The sequence below is a fragment of the Siphateles boraxobius genome, unplaced genomic scaffold (assembly GCF_051911475.1).
Source record: "Siphateles boraxobius isolate OS27281-9 unplaced genomic scaffold, OSU_SipBor_1 21, whole genome shotgun sequence".
Lineage (NCBI taxonomy): Eukaryota > Metazoa > Chordata > Actinopteri > Cypriniformes > Leuciscidae > Siphateles > Siphateles boraxobius.
In genome coordinates, this window is record NW_027508822.1 from 363,469 (window position 1) to 380,246 (window position 16,778).

General features: G+C 36.0%; 2 protein-coding genes and 1 pseudogene across 5 annotated transcripts in view; 2 read left to right on the forward strand and 1 right to left on the reverse strand.

Annotated features, from left to right (window-relative positions):
- The window catches only part of LOC143746087 (uncharacterized), a 29,115-nt gene extending 23,505 nt beyond the window's left edge, over positions 1 to 5,610 (forward strand). For 2 of the 3 annotated variants that reach the window (XM_077237817.1, XM_077237818.1), the window contains one exon: positions 4,631 to 5,610. In XM_077237817.1, coding sequence (XP_077093932.1) covers positions 4,631 to 4,652 — 22 coding nt within the window. In that variant the 3' untranslated portion in view covers positions 4,653 to 5,610. Of the gene's footprint in view, positions 1 to 3,440 lie in introns of all 3 variants that reach the window. The other variant, XM_077237816.1, reaches the window with a different exon arrangement.
- LOC143746091 (uncharacterized) overlaps positions 1 to 16,778 on the forward strand; it is a 606,033-nt gene that overhangs the window by 73,151 nt on the left and 516,104 nt on the right. The window lies entirely within an intron of this gene.
- LOC143746079 (GTPase IMAP family member 8-like) lies at positions 5,724 to 14,295 on the reverse strand (annotated as a pseudogene). The gene is made up of 3 exons (XR_013206428.1): positions 14,160 to 14,295; positions 8,146 to 9,036; positions 5,724 to 7,673 (listed from the first exon to the last, which is right to left on the reverse strand). The product of XR_013206428.1 is annotated as a GTPase IMAP family member 8-like (transcript).

Below are 16,778 nucleotides of genomic sequence, written 5' to 3' on the forward strand. Positions count from 1 at the left end.
CGCGCCCAGCGCCCTTCAACCACACACAATTTTGCTTAAAGGGTTACAAACAAAAGTTACACTGCTCAATCAAAATTGTTTGCTGTACAATCTTTGTCAGTCAGCGCGCCCAGCAACCTTCAACCACACACAGAGCCTGACTCCACCCACTGGCAATATTTGAAAAAATGCTGTAAAGGTGGGCGGAGCCCAGCCGAGGCGGGGCGTGCATCTGAGACGCGTCTTTCTTTTGGCAAGGGTGTGGTTAGCTGGTGGCTGCTTACGCCACAGGCCACCACAAGTTCCAATAGGAAAATTCAACTGCAGTAGCCACCGTTCAATCTGAAGAGGGCAGCACTCAGACGTTTTTACACCATATATTGTAGAATTAAAACACTTTATACCCAAATGTCAAAAAAATTACTTGAATCAATGAACAGCAATAATAAAGCCCCAGTCTTACAGATCATTAACTAAAAAAAGTTGGTTCAGGGTTAGTTACCCTTTAAGTGAAGGATGATGTTTTTTTTACCGTAAATAAAAACAAAACATTTACTAACACTATAAACCTGGATATTTTAGTTGCCCTCCTAACTCCACAGAAAATCCTTTCAATTGAATGGTATTTGGAACAGGGCAAGAATGAAAAATACCCCAGCCAGCACAGCCATGTGGGGCCCAAATGGGTTTGACCTGGGCTATCTAACTGGGACCCAGACAGTTTTGTCCTCAGTTTCCATGTAGGCCTCACATGGGTTTGCCCAGATGAAATAAACACTGCTCAGTGTGCACACTACTGGCTGTTAAATGTAACACTGAATCAGTGTTGGAGTTAATGAGATAATGAAGTGATTGAATAATGATTGAGCATTATTGATGAACACCCACTGTTAACAAGCAGAATCATTGAAGGAAAGAAAAACACAAGAATTACTTCAAGCCACAGACTTAGATGAAATTAACTGAAGATAAAATACATGAAATCTCTCAAGATCTGATTAAACAACTCCACAAACAGCATTACCAGCTTCACTTATTACTAACCAGACTGACTTTATTTGATTTCCGTTTTAATTAAATCAATAGTTGTATTTTAAACTCTCCATTATGGTGGTTAGTGTTTGCTTTAGTTGGACTCTTTACCCTTGACTATTTAGTATAAAATTTTCTCTGGCTGCTTTAATTGTGTGTTTATAAAGCACATTTGTTGTGGCAAAAAAGCGTAGAGAAAATTAGATTGGGTGATGTTGACTGATTTTTGATGATTTGTGTTATTAGTGTTGTTTTATAATATAAGCCATTTAATGTTACAGCATGAGAGCAATGTTCTTTATCAAATAATATTAAGGATTTTAAAAACATTTAGTTTTTCTTTACATTATTACTGGGTCATCAAGAATCAGTGTATGACTCTCAACAATGGTGACAATCAATTAAATGCTTCATGCTGCAATGCATGCTGGGTACCACCAATCAAAACTCACCCATATCTCCCAGCATGCATTGCTGCATTAATAAATTATGCAGCTGGATTTTTTGTAGCTTGTTTTATGCTCAGGGGTGATCTGATTAACTGGATATTTTGTATGATTGTCACCATTGTTGAGATTCATATGATGTTTCTTGATGTCTGTGTGCGTCTAAGTAAAGCAATAGATGAAAGTTTTTTGTGCACTTAATAGTTTTTAAAAAACAAGTATATTATTTGATAAACAACACTATTAGATATTCTGTAGAATCAAATGACGTCTATTTTGAAAAATACATTATTAAAACCACAAATCCTATATAATCCTATATCCTTTAGATCAAAGCATTAGACACGGAATAAGATCAGGGATGCAGGTAATTACATGATGACATCATCATCATCAATAAACAACCAACATCACCTGATCTCATTTTCTCATGCCTTTTTTTAGCTACAACAATTGTGCTTTATAAACACACAATTATATCAGCCAGAGAAAATGTTATACTAAATAGTCAAGGGTCAAGAGTCCAACTAAAGCAAACACTAACCACCATCATGGTGACTTTAAAATACAACTGAATCATTATTGATGAACACCCACTGTTAACAAGAAGAATCATTGAAGGAAAGAAAAACACAAGAATTACTTCCAGCCACAGACTTAGATGAAATTAACTGAAGATAAAATACATGAAATCTCTCAAGATCTGATTAAACAACTCCACAAACAGCATTACCAGCTTCACTTATTACTAACCAGACTGACTTTATTTGTTTTCTGTTTTAATTAAATCAATAGTTGTATTTTAAACTCTCCATTATGGTGGTTAGTGTTTGCTTTAGTTGGACTCTTTACCCTTGACTATTTAGTATAAAATTTTCTCTGGCTGCTTTAATTGTGTGTTTATAAAGCACATTTGTTGTGGCAAAAAAGCGTAGAGAAAATTAGATTGGGTGATGTTGACTGATTTTTGAGGATTTGTGTTATTAGTGTTGTTTTATAATAGAAGCCATTTAATGTTACAGCATGAGAGCAATGTTCTTTATCAAATAGTAAGGATTTTAAAAACATTTAGTTGTTCTTTACATTATTACTTCGCCATCAAGAATCAGTGTATGACTCTCAACAATGGTGACAATCAATTAAATGCTTCATGCTGCAATGCATGCTGGGTACCACCAATCAAAACTCACCCATATCTCCCAGCATGCATCAATAATGGTTCATCAATAATTCAGTGACTGAATGAACGTATCATTCAGTCACTGAATGATACGTTATTTCAGCCATGGTTAGTTTGTTTGTTTTGATCATCAAATAAAGAAACATCATGATACTGAAGAACAAAGAGGTTGGTGTTTAGGTTGGAGAATATTTCAACTAGTTTCTTTGCCCTTCACAGAAATGTGATGACCAGTAAGATATAAACTTTTGTCACATGCCCAGAGCTGCTGCAGATACACATTTGAGAGAATTTGGTGGCACTAGTGAAACCAGCATTAAAGATTGGAATTACTTCAAATAAAACATTAGCATTTTATGAACACTTTGAATTGCGTAAGTCATGGTTAACAAGATAATTGTATAAAAAGTCCATTGAAAGTAACTTTTGCCATGTAAGACATTTACATTTATGCCCTTGGTAGACGCTTTTACGCCTTCTATTGTACAGGCATCAATTTGCTTTTCCTTCAGTCCAACACATATTTGTTTAAGGTTCGTTGTAAAAAGATGGTCTGTCAACACATTCTTACATTCTTGCATAGTTTAGAGGCCAATCAGTTTGTGTCGTGTAGGAAACGATGTGATTGCTTACAGATCACGTCAAGCCTGCGTCATCTAGAGTTTCATGACCAAACTAGTGACTTATAACAAATCATCTTCTTGACATTAAAATAGATCATAATCGTGCACAGCAGTTGTTGACCAGATTTGATAGGATTTAAGCTTCACTTTGTGATGAACATGATTTGATGTTTCTTTTAGACCTGATGGTCGTGAACAAGAAAGGAAAAACAGAAGCCAAAAAATCTGTCTCCTGATATTATATATTCATATGAGAGTTCACACTGGGAAGAAGCGGCTCAAGCTTTCTCTCTGAAATCACATCAGCTTCTCATTCCGAAGAAAGACCATTTATCTGTGATCAGTGCGGTAAACAGTTTCATTGGGCTTCAGTCCTCAAGAAACACTTGAAGATTTATTTGAAGGAGGAGATTTATTCGTAACGTTAGACACTGCGGTGTGTGTTTCAGTGCTGGAAGTCCTTTACTACAGATGATGAACTGAAAGAACACCGGAAAATTCACACTGGAAAAAAACATTGAAGATCAGGAGCTGAATAAGAGGCCATAACACTTAATTTTTAACTTGTTCTTTGTTGTTTTTCATCAGAACATCTAGTAAATCTTCCACTTCTACTCTTCCATGCAAGTATTAAGCGTAGTGTAAGTTCTGGCAGGTCACGTTAGTCAAGCTCGCATCAGCTGACACTCAGCTGATCCACGTCTACCTATAAGAATACGACGTCTATCACTGTATACATATATAAGCTCCTTCAGTATTATCAGCAGCTGTCGTGTTTTCTCAGGAGCTCATTACCCTCCTCCCTCCCCAGCTCCACCTCTCTCAGTCAGGATTTGGCATTCTGATTCCCCTTGAATCAAAATGAATTCTCAAATTATGTACTTAAAAACCTTGAATTAATGATATCTGCATACATTCATGTTGGTTCTATTGTGTTTACACTAAGGGGGGTTTTTGCTGCTCTTATCCACGCTAGGCTGCATGGATGCGCAGGAAGTTCTTGCCCAGAACAGAACCATACCGCCAATACAAACTGTATGCTAATTGCCAATCGTATTTGATGATAGTGGTCCTGACTGAAACAACATAAACTTTCATGTAGCTTTGAAACTGGACACTTTTCTTCTCTTCTTCTCTTGAGATGATTTGGCTCTTATAAGTCTTAAAGTCAGTAAACAGAGAGATTTGTCTCATTCAATTTCCCTTTTACTTATTTTTTTGTATTTGCTTCAAATAATGATCGATTAAATGCATTACTCATTTTTATCAACAACTCATTGTTATTGTCCATTTTTATTTTATGCTCATTCTGCTTGAATCAGAAATGATTTTAGTTCTGACCTCTTCTCTTTGTTCTCACTGTGATTTAGAAGAGGATGTGATGGAATGTGAAAGACAACTTAAGGACTATGGTAATCAGGACTGCCAGAGGTGACGAGATCAACGACCCGTTGATCGCAGGCTAATCTAATTGCCCATTGTACAACATGTCCTACATATCTCCTTATTCATCCAGAGAACTGTGCACACACAGTGGAAACCGCACCAGGAATAACAGCCAATGTAATCTCACCCACTAACCCAGAAATGGACATCTGGGTGATACCTCAAACAATTTGCACTAAGTGTGGACTCTACAAGTTCATAACACTGCAACATGGACTTTGAGAAAGGTTTGGAAAGGAAATGAATAATTTCCAAGGTTCTAATGACATAGTTTCATTTAACTGTGTATTTTGGGACAAATCAACAAGCTCCGAGGGTGGAAAGGTGGGACTTGATGGACGGACACTTGGAATGCAACGACCCAATCACACCACTACAGTAGGAAGGCAGGAATAAGTAATAACCTCCCCAACTGGAAGGAATAAAAGCTTTCACAAGTGAACAATTGTAAGTCGCTTTGGATAAAACCGTCAGCTAAATGAATAAATGTAAATGAACTGCTTACCCTTATGGAACAAACATGGGAATATACTGCAAAATATAATGCGATATATTACATAATACATTTCCACATATGAGAAACTAATGCTTATATTCTTCATATATATGTCATGATTCATGTCTTGTGTTCCCCTTGTCTTGTGTGGACTTTTGTTATATCCTGTTTTGTGCCATGTTTTGTAGTTCAAAACTACAAAAAAACATGTTTTGTAGTTTTCATTTTTATTAGTCTTCCCAGGTGTCTCTAATTAGCCACACCCCCTTTTTATCTTGTTTGCCTGTGTATTTAAGCCCTGTATCTAGTTCAGTCTTTGTGAGTTCTTGGTGTTATATGTTGGTTGTCCTGTTCCCGAGTCGGTCAAGTTTTGAGTTTATTTAAATAAATATTACTACTGCACGTGGATCCTGCTTCCTCCCATGTTTATACCACATCGCTACAATATGCATTGACTATGTATGGCTATATATTAAAACATATATAATATTTATAAATGAAGAGAAATATAGCATTACATGTATTATTCACAAACATTTATCATTTATTGTGTACATACATTGCACATACATGTTCCCATGTGAACGTATGTTCACATATACACGCGCACACACACATATTCACGGAATGAGTTACAACAGATTTCTTATTCCCATCATGCTTTGCTTCTGACTGTTAAAGGAGAGCAAATGTTAAAATGAAGTGTTATTTATTGTTTGCTCAATATTAATATAGGGGGAGATCTGTTAGTTTTTAATTCTCTATTATTTTTTTAATTTAAAAAGGTTTTCTGGTATAGAAAACTCACATATGTGTGAGTTTTTGGGGTGACCATTGTGCTGAAGAGTTGACTATATGGTTCAGTTGATGATTAACTGAACACCATTAAAACTGCAATTGTTATATTTTAAAAGGAATGGCTATGATATCCACAACACAGTGATAGTCTCTTGGCTTAATACTTTAGTACATGGAGGTGTGCTTGTGTTATTGTTAACTATATTGAAAATATTGAAAATGTATAATGTAATTATAAAATATAAGAATTATATTATATTACATATTTCTCTATATATGTGTGTTTAGGATGAATGAGTAAATATGTCAGAAATATATACAATTTGTTCTGTCTCATTTTAAATAGGTTCTACTTCACTTTCTCCTTTTAAATACACCTTTGGGGTTGTGACAAGAGTAATTTCATTGTGGTACAATGACAATAAAGTACTAATATAAAATTACATACATTATGATGTATTAGTAAATACATTCTCACATATTTTCCAATATATGAAAAGCAGCAATTCCTTATGTATTATTGAATATATTAGCACAAAATATCATTCTGTATATTTTCAAATATACTGTTCTATCATTTAATATATTGATCATTCATATATTGGGAAATTCATGAGTTCCTTTGCCCATATAAACTTGAAGCTAATAAGGTTAAGCATATTTGGCTTGTTGTCCACAGTGGAGGGGCTCGAGGAAGCAGCTTCAACTCGAGCTTAGATATACACCCCAGTGGGACTACTAATGCTTGGATGATGAGTATGGATAGCAAGATGCCTACATTATATTAGTGGAGTTGGGGAGGTGGAGGGATGCCAAAACAGCTGATGCCAGGGAAAGGTGAGCGGCTGCTTATAAGATTAGATGGGTTCACTCCTCCAAATATTACGTTGTGAACTTCACTATATTTTCTTTTCATAAGGGTATGGCCCTTATTTTGCTTTTGCTATTGCTATTGCTACTGCTCCTAAACCTCCTACTACCGCTCCTACTCCTACTACTCCTCCTCCTATCACTGTTAGTGCTGTTTGCCCATAGTCTCTCAGTTTTTGTTTAAAAGCCTCTTGTTCAATTCTTCTCTGGGCTTCTTTAAATCTCTCATTGGTGTAGTGCTGTCCTCCATTGATCCTCGTCATTTCATCAATCTTCTGCAGCAGTTCTGTGACCTGAGAGAGATTACTCATGTCTTCATTGTTGAATGAGTGAAATCTGCCACTGCACTCATCAACAAGAGCCTTGAGATCATTACTTTCACTGAAATATTTATTTAATGAAAGCCCCTTTAGAAGATTAGTGTGAGTGAACAGAAGGATGGTGTGATGAGAAGCTTCTTCCTCCAAAGTTTCTCTGGATCCATTTCACTGTTTTCTTCTCTTCTTCTGTGAATCTCACACCCAGTCTGATGACCAGCAGAAACACATGAGGACCAGGAGCAGACATGTAGATGCACTTCTCAATCTCTTTCTTCAGTTCTTCTTCACTCATTGATGTATCATATAGTCCTGGAGTGTCGATCACTGAGATGATTTTATCCTGCACTGCAGTCACATGTCTTTGACAGTGTCTAGAAACAGACTCAGCAGAAATACCTTGTTTAAACACAAAGTTGCAGATGATGGTGTTTCCTGTTGAACTCTTTCCTGATCCAGTTTTCCCCAACTGCACAATTCTCAGATCTGTTAAAGAGAGAGGAATTTAAAATGATATTTACGCTTTAAGAATTATAATAACTTAGCATTTTGTCTTTGCTCAATAGGGGCCCTTTACTCAGTGGGCCTCAAGATGACTTAAAATGACTAAAGATAAGACAGAACTATAAAATAAGTTAATTAGCATTATTAACAATTATTTTCTAGAAAGTGGGTTCCAATTGTGTTGAAAACTCTGGATATGTTGCATGAGGTCAGCTAATTTTAAAATTGTGATTTAAATCATAGTAATAATACTTAGGATAATTGATGGCCAGGTGTTGGTGGATCTTTGTCTCAATATTGTATTTTTTCCCCCTTCCAATCAATGCACACCTAGCACTTACATATATATATATATACATATATATATATATATATATTATATCATTTATCTTTTTTTTACATGAAAATCTCTCAGAATTAAAAGAAATAAAACCACAAATGGCTAAATATTTACCCAATTTTATGAGCGATCTTTCTCTAGCAATCTCCTGTATCAGTCCTTCCATTTCATCTGGATTTTCCACCTGTTTCCTGAGATCTCCCTGGTCTGCAGAATCCCTTTCTCTCAGATTCAGATTATATCCACGACTCTCCTCACTAATATCCTCTTGCTTTCTCTCATTGTATCCTGTCATTCTGTCTTTTTTACCTTTGTATTTTATTTCTCCCTCAGGATTAATCTCTCTCTTCTGCTCTTGAAACTCAATCTTGTCCTGTTTTTTCTTCATTCCTTGTTTCTTTTCCTCCTTCTTCAGGTGAATCTTATGGCTGTAGTTCTGTCCTCCATTGTTCTTCACCATTTCATCAATACTCTTTAAGAGCATTGTGATCTGGTAGGGATCACATTCATTTTTGCTGTTTATCACATGATATTTTCCCTCAAAGTAGTTCAGGAGCTCTTTAATATTTTCACTCTCAATGATTTGAATGCATTCTTTTCTAGATATTTTTTCTCTTCCAATAAACAGCACCATAGTGAACCTCATAGCTTGATCTCCAAAGTTCTCCTGGATTCGCTCCACAAGGTTCCTCTGCTCCTCTATGCAAGTCTCCAGGTCGATGATGAGCAGGAACACCTGAGGAAGAGGATCGGAGAGATACAGACTCTTCATCATCTGCTTCTGCAGCTCTTCATCAGTCAGATGAGGGTTGAAGAATCCTGGAGTGTCGATGATGGAGTTGTTTCTGTCTTCTACTCTTCCTCTCTGGATCTCACTCTCTCTGGTTCTGCTTTCTTTAAATGCCTCTCGACCCAGTATTGAATTTGCTATTGGACTCTTTCCAGCACCAGAGACTCCCAGCAGCACAATCCTCAGATCGTTTAAATCATGTTGTTCATCAGGCTCTTCATCAGAGTTTAAGAACAAGTTTGCTTTCATCTAATTATATAATTACCTGTAATCATATTGACAAAACCATACAGTCATTTTATATTTAATTAAAATGCTTTAGTCTGTTTTCTGATTGAGTGTTATCTGCTCATTTTAGTGGGAACATAAATGTTGATCTGTCATTTGAGTGTTAAAACAGCCATGTTGATCTGCTTTATCAATGCAGAAATGTTTTCTGAAAACAAATGCAATTACTGAAAAAGAATCAACTTAAAGTCAATGATCAAGAGCCCAACCAAAGCAAACACTGATCACCATAATGGTGACAAACAAACAAACACTTTCAACCAAACATCAACATCTAAACCTCATTTAATTCTCAATAAGAACTTCTGTAGACGTCTGACAGAAATAAAGTCAGTCTGGTTAGTAATACGTGAAGCTGGTAATGCTGTTTGTGGAGATGTTTAATCCTCCTCTGCTGAGATCTTCACAGATTTAATTGCTTCTTTTATCTTCAGTGATTTCATCTATGGTTGTGGCTAAAGAAAGTTGTAGTTTTTCTTATTATTTCTCTTTTGAATGATTGAAAGAATGTTTCAGGAACATCATATTAACCCTAAATAACATTCTAGTAACATTCAGGAAACTGGACATTATGTTCTTGGAATGTTACAAATGAACACCATACCTTTTAGAACACGTTCCTCTAACGTGAAGAAAACAGGACTTTTTTATGTTCCCAGAACCAACACTGAATATATTTGAAGAACGTTCTTGTAACAAAACTCTTTGTAACTTTGTTTTTACAGGTTGTAACCTGACCAACATAAACGTGGAAGTACTTTTAAGAAACTTTACTTCAGACAAAATTAGATGCATTTCTGGCCAGTTAGAGGGTAACTCAACCCCCGACTCCACCCACTGGCAATATTTGAAAAATGCTAGAAATGTGTGCAGAGCCCAGCGCAGGGGGGGCGTGCACCTGAGACCCGTGTCTCTCTGTAGGCAAGGGCGTGGTGAGCTGGTGCCTGCTTATGTCACGCGGCACCACAACATCCAGTAGGAAAATTTAACTGCAGTACCCACCGTTCAACCTGAAGAGGGCAGCACTCAGACATTTTTACACCATATATTGTAGAATTAAAACACTGTATACCCAAATGTCAAAATATTTACTCGAATCAATGAACATCTATAATAAAGCCCAAGTCTTACAGATCATTAACTAAAAAAAGTTGTTGTAGGGTTTAGTCACCCTTTACAGGAAGATGAGTTCAGTCCTTGTTCCTGTTTGTGATCGCCAAGCACTTCATTTTATTATTTATTATGTTTGTATGAGAAACGCATACTAATTTTAAGCTTATTTAATGTTATTGCATCTACACAGTTGGTATGTTATGCATTTATTTGTGTTTTGTCAAAATTAACATGGTGTAAGAAGAAAATACACAAAAATGTCTAAGTAAAGTGAGTTTCTGCCTACTAATAAATAAAAATAATATCAAATTTAATAACAAATCTGTTAAAAAAATGGAGACATACAATATTTCATTCCTTTCAGGAACAGCTGGGAAACACTGAACTAGTGTAATGACATAATTGCAAGTATATTTGTCCCTTACACGTCCTTATACAGAGGTGATGTAATGAGCCTTCTGCTAATCCTTCATCGTTCCAGTGAACATTTAAATTACCTTAAATAAACTGGTCAATAAACAGTAGGAGTAAAAGGTATTTCGTTGCCAGAAAGAATTCACACATACACATTCTGGCCATTATCAGCTGAGTTGAAGATTACCAGACTAACAGGTGTGTTTGGAAGGGATCTAAGTTATAACTCAGCCTGGATGTAATATACTATATTTGCTACAAGATGTTAATCGTAGTTTTTGTCCAACTCCATTGACTTGTATTGGCAAAACCTATACGATAAAACCTGTTGGAAAGCATCTTTTGCAGCGATTTTTGTGTGAGCATATCAGTGAACACCCCAGACCACTCGGTGAGTTTCATGTCTTTGTAAACTAAAGTTTAATGCGTTTTAGGAAGGATTGTTCCAGTGCACCTATGCAACCATTGTGGAGGTGATGGGGTGTTACCACAGAAACCGAAAATTCTCAGGCCAGCAGCATCTGTCCAAATTTCAATCTTAACCGTTCTATTTCATCAGAAATGATCTTAAAACAGGGCTTTAATCCAATAACTGTCACCCCCCCCCCCCCCCCCCCCCTTTTGATAATTGACATTAAAATGCACTATACAAACTTAAATGATTGTAATTCAAGAATGCTTTGGAATATAGACCTAAGTTTGGTCTTGTTTTAAATTAAATAATCAGCAGATTATTCCTGAAGTGAAAGCACTTCAAATAATTGAAGTATGAAAAAGTTATGGAAGTTATAATTTACAGTAAATCAAATATACTTTATTAATATATATATATTTTTATATAAAATAAATATTTTACAAAATATTTTTCACTATAAAATTACTATAAAATGAAAGCTATATATCTAACCAAGTTGTGTTCCAAATTTAAAGTTGATATCACAAAAATTGAAGTTCCCATGAGATTTTGTTTTGGCGTTATACCAAAAATAGCCACCGGGTGCCATTGAATTCCATTTAATTTAATTGTATGCATTCTGCCATAACAAATTAATAAATTTCTATCCAAATATCACTTCTGTCACTAAATATGGAACCTTGAGACTCAGACCTTTCTGACTATATGTGTTTTGTCAAGATTAGAAAAGGTTTTGATAGTAAATTATGAAAGATGATGCCCAAAAGGGGAGGGGCCTAATAAAAAAATACCGTTTCTATGGTAACGCAACGTCCAATTTCAAAACGTTTTTCACAGGATGAATTTTGAGTTTGTAAGCTTTCAAATGATCCCTAATTTATGATAACTACTAAAATATTTGATATAATAATAATAAAAAATGATGTATATATATATATATATATATATATATATATATATATATATATATATATATATTATACTTTTTAGAGGACTTCTTACTTTACTTTTTAAAAGATAATTTTATCTTTTTTTTATTGAAAAATACTAGATTATGTTTTATTATGAACTTTAGCACTAAAAACCAAAGTTTCAATTATTAAAAGTGTGTGCGTCGACTTTTTGTGACAAAGGTCAGAAACTCCTGTAATGACGTCGATTTTTTGAGGCGCACTCTTGTCATAAATTCATGTATTACTGTTCATTCATAATTTGTAAGAAAAAAACTGCGCTAAAATATCGATTTAGGAGTCTTAGACCTTTCCAACGATATATAGTTTGTCATGACTAGATTAGGATTTACAGTAATAGTAATATAGTGAAGTAAATTTAGGTTGCCCGTATACGGGCAGGTGACAGTTAAGGGGAACTGATAGTCCCACAGACTGATACACACGTATTAAAGTTAAAATTGACTGACTTTTAAATTGGACAGCCGCTCCATTGTTGACCTCAGGTGTGTTAGCTTCAAGTTAGAGAAACTCCTTTCTCCGCTCGCTACAGTCACAGGCACTGTCATCATGAGTCGGAGAACAATGCTGAGGTTTGGATACAGTTCAACTAAATTGTTTCTGTAAATGTAGCTCAAAATCTGCAGGCCAGTGGATTCTTTGGCCGAGATCTCACGCACAAGGTCCTCAGCGTCCACATCGCCGAGGGTTTTTTCTATATTTGCGCATCTTTCTTTGAGGGTGTAACTTTCTACGGCCCTTTTCATTTCTTCTCTTCTATAAATGAAACCTAACAGACCATGAAATGTCTCCATCAACTTGAAGCGCTCACTAGTGCCTGTAATGGCAGAGTCCACTAGTGGGAGGAAAACATCTCTCCTGAACTTTTCCTCGGGTGTCACTGACAAGGAAAAATCCAGATTTTGGGGCTCGTACGGAAACTGGCATTTGGGTTTTCGGCCCCGTGTAATGGGGAAGACCATTGGCATCTCCATCTCTTCCGCAATGTCTCTAGCATCAGTCTGGGTGGATGAAAGGCCGTTCTCTCTGTATTCCTTTAGGAATTTAACATGGTTTGAAACTTTGAAACGCTTTAAAAGGATCATTGCGTAAAGGATAAATTTGTTTGAGACCGTTATCGTGGCGCTGATGTCCTCAGACTGTCATGAATCATCGTAAGTTTCGTTTCGTGCTCGTTTTTTTACTTTGGTTTCGTCCGTGTCTGCCTTGAACACAAAATGTCGAAGAGTGCTGGGAAGGTTTGATTAACAACAAAATATGTGTAGATAAATACTAAATATGTAAAATATTAACATGTTAAACGTGTCTATGATATATCAGAATCAAATCTATTTCTCCTTAAGCAATGATTTATTTATGAATGATCCATTTCAAGGGGCGTTTAATGTCAAGTTTTTTTTATTAAAAAGATCCAATTGAAATGATAGATAGATAGATAGATAGATAGATAGATAGATAGATAGATAGATAGATAGATAGATAGATAGATAGATAGATAGATAGATAGATAGATAGATAGATAGATAGAGGGACACATTTGATATTAACCACTTATCCTAATTATAACCTAATATAATAAAACGCACTACGATATTAGTGTTACTTAACAGCTTTCAGTCAAAATGGCTAAAAATGGTTTGCTTTAATTTTGAACTATATTAGCTCATCTTGTCTCAAAACTAAAGAGGAGGATGAAGGGTCTGTTGCTTCTCCACTTCCTGATGGGACAGTTTCTGAAACTGAGGGCCATGTGTTTCACAATGTTAAGATCTGCTTCTGCTGAATCTGACATAAATATAATGTTGATATGATATGTATCTACCGATGAGCTTCCAAGGCTACCTATGACACTGATAGCCTATTATTGCTGAGTTTAGATATTATACCCTATTACTTTAAAATTATACATGTTTCAAATTAGGCTGTTATAATGGTGTGTTGTCTGCAAACAGCATTGTTAGCGTACAGTTTATTGATTTAGATTTTACCTCTGATTACATTTTTCACCAAATGATCATCTGAAAGTGTATGTTCTGCTCTTTTAAACGGGTTGTCTTCGTTCATTTTCCTCACTAACGATCGCGGAGATATTCAAGCAGTTTAGCACTATACATTTCGTGTTCTAGTTTGTGCTCACCTTTCTTTGAAAAGAAGTCAGTTACCAATTGTTTCTCCTTGTTTTGTTTTCTTTCCTTCTGCTGTCTTCCCTTTCTTTTTTGGTGGCCTGATTTGGCTTTCTGTGAGAAAGACATTTTTTCTACAGTCGGAGTTTACGCTCCGCCAGATGCTCAACTTACTGGCAAACAAAGATTGTGCAGATGCAGATGGACTAAACCATTCAGCGCATTAGCAAGGGGTGGACCGTGAGACCTTAGTCTTTACTTTTTTGTATACAAACTGTAAATAACAATAACAATATCTGCCAATCATTTAAAAAAATCATTGTGATATTTGCCCGCTAGTTATTTATCCTGAAAACGGCTTTTTTAAATTTGATATTTGCATTATCTTACATTGTGAACAAGTCCCTACTAGCAGAGATGGTCTTACATTAGGGAGATGAGAGGATCTGGTGCCGTTTCTCAATGTCAAGGATACTTCCTTGCGGGGCCGGCGCGTGCACATCTGCCGCTCTAGGCGAAAAACAATTGTGCCACCCCTCTATTTGTAACGTATACCAGCAACAACACACAAAGACCAATATGCCATATACATATAACGCAAAACCAGCAACAACACACAAAGACCAATATGCCATATACATATAACGCAAAACCAGCAACAACACACAAAGACCAATAAGCCTATTTGCGTTATGTCGTTTAAGGCCTACATAACGCAAATAGTGCGCACCGCGCGTGTGCCCAAAATGTCAACAATATTAAAGTTTATGCAGGAGTCATTTCTTTAAGCAGTCATGACAGGACTTTTCCAAATAATCACATTTCACCTCCTCAAATTACTGTTGCTTGCAAATCTCTTTACACCACTTTCTTATGTGCGTAAAACACACACAAATGAAATGTCCGCAAGCACATTATATCATCAGCAGATTCAGCATCTTAAATAACGATTAAAGAGCAAATGAAGCTTAACTTACGTTTCAGAAGCGCGCACGGCGGGCCTTCATCGCAGCACATTTACATTTATTCATTTAGCTGACGCTTTTATCCAAAGCGACTTACAATTGCTATATTTCAGAGGTCGCACGCCTCTGGAGCAACTAGGGGTTAAGTGTCTTGCTCAGGGACACATTGGTGTCTCACAGTGGATTTTCTTATCCACTCTGCCATCACCACCCCACAAAGCTCTTGACTGCATCCTCTATTTCAATTTTCTGTGCCAGCTCATGTTCAGTCCATTAAGGTAGTTTTTTTTATTAGTTTCAACTTTTTTGAAACTGCGTTCTCCTGAAGCCACTGTAACAGGAAGGGTGAGAAGCACGTCCTCCCCAGCAAACATGCCAGTGCGGGCCCACTGTGGGTAGGTGTGGGTTTTCTGTGGGACAGTGTGGGCAAGGGCAAACCCTTTGGGGCCCCATATGGGCTTTCTGTGGGCAAGCCCACAGTGGGCTTACCCAAATAAAACCCACACGGGCCCCAAGTGGGTTAGCCCATGCGGGGCCCATAGCAGTTTTGCCCATTTGGGCCCCCATTAGGATTTACTGTGGGCAACCCACAGAGTGTCTCAGTTTTTGCATTGTAGATTTGCCAATGACATTTACAAAAACTTTCTTTACACCATATATACCAAATACACAACTGTATTTTCATAAACATTTTCATAAACATTTTGCTTATGTTATCTGTTAATATGGTTAAAAGAGCAAGTGAAATTGATCAGGTCTGGACATAAACTGCAAGACAGTGCACTTCGAGGACCAGAGTTGAGAACTCCTGACATATTAATTAGTCAATAATCACTGATGAAAAAAATAATAATTTTTATTTGTATAGATTTTTGTAATATGTAATATTACTAATATTCAGTTGTCTTTTCTCTTTTTTCCTTAATTGTGTTGTGTGTCAAACAGCTAAATAAACCCAACAGAGAGCCACTCGGGCACAGGTCACTCTTTTTCTGTGTAAGTACATTTTTGACTGTCAGACACATTATCTGTATTTTCTTTTATAAAAATGACATATTCATGCTGCAAGTTAAAGCCATCAATGATTTCTTGATAAAGACATTAAAGGGATTGTTTTTCATGTTGTTCCAAACATGTATTTACTTTTTTCTGTGGAATGCAAAAGAAGAATTTTAAATAATGTTTAATCTGTTTTGTCCATACAATGAAAATCCCATTGAGTTTTTATCGAGTCATTTTTCGAAATATCAGAAGAATCTTCCACAGAAGAAATAATTCAGGTTTGGAATGACATGAGTGTGAGTACAAGTTGACAGAATTATATATTGTGTTGATAATTTTTGTAAATTGTTCTCTTGCTCTCATTTCATCATGCCCTCAATTGGTTCACTCTCTGTATGTTTCTCTCTCAACAACACCACCTACATTTGTTTTTAATATTAATAAAAAACCTGTAACTATTTTTCCGGAACTCAAATTATCCTCCAGTCAAAGTACAGAAGATTATTTGTTCTCTGAGGTGGAAATGGCCTTACCCTTGGGAAAACACAAGTGAATAAATTACACTTGGATCAACCCCCATTTTTTTATACAATTTTTTTATGTTAACATTTCAATTGTTGTTGTTGTTGTTTTTTTTCTTCTCACTTTAGATGCTGACACAGCTGA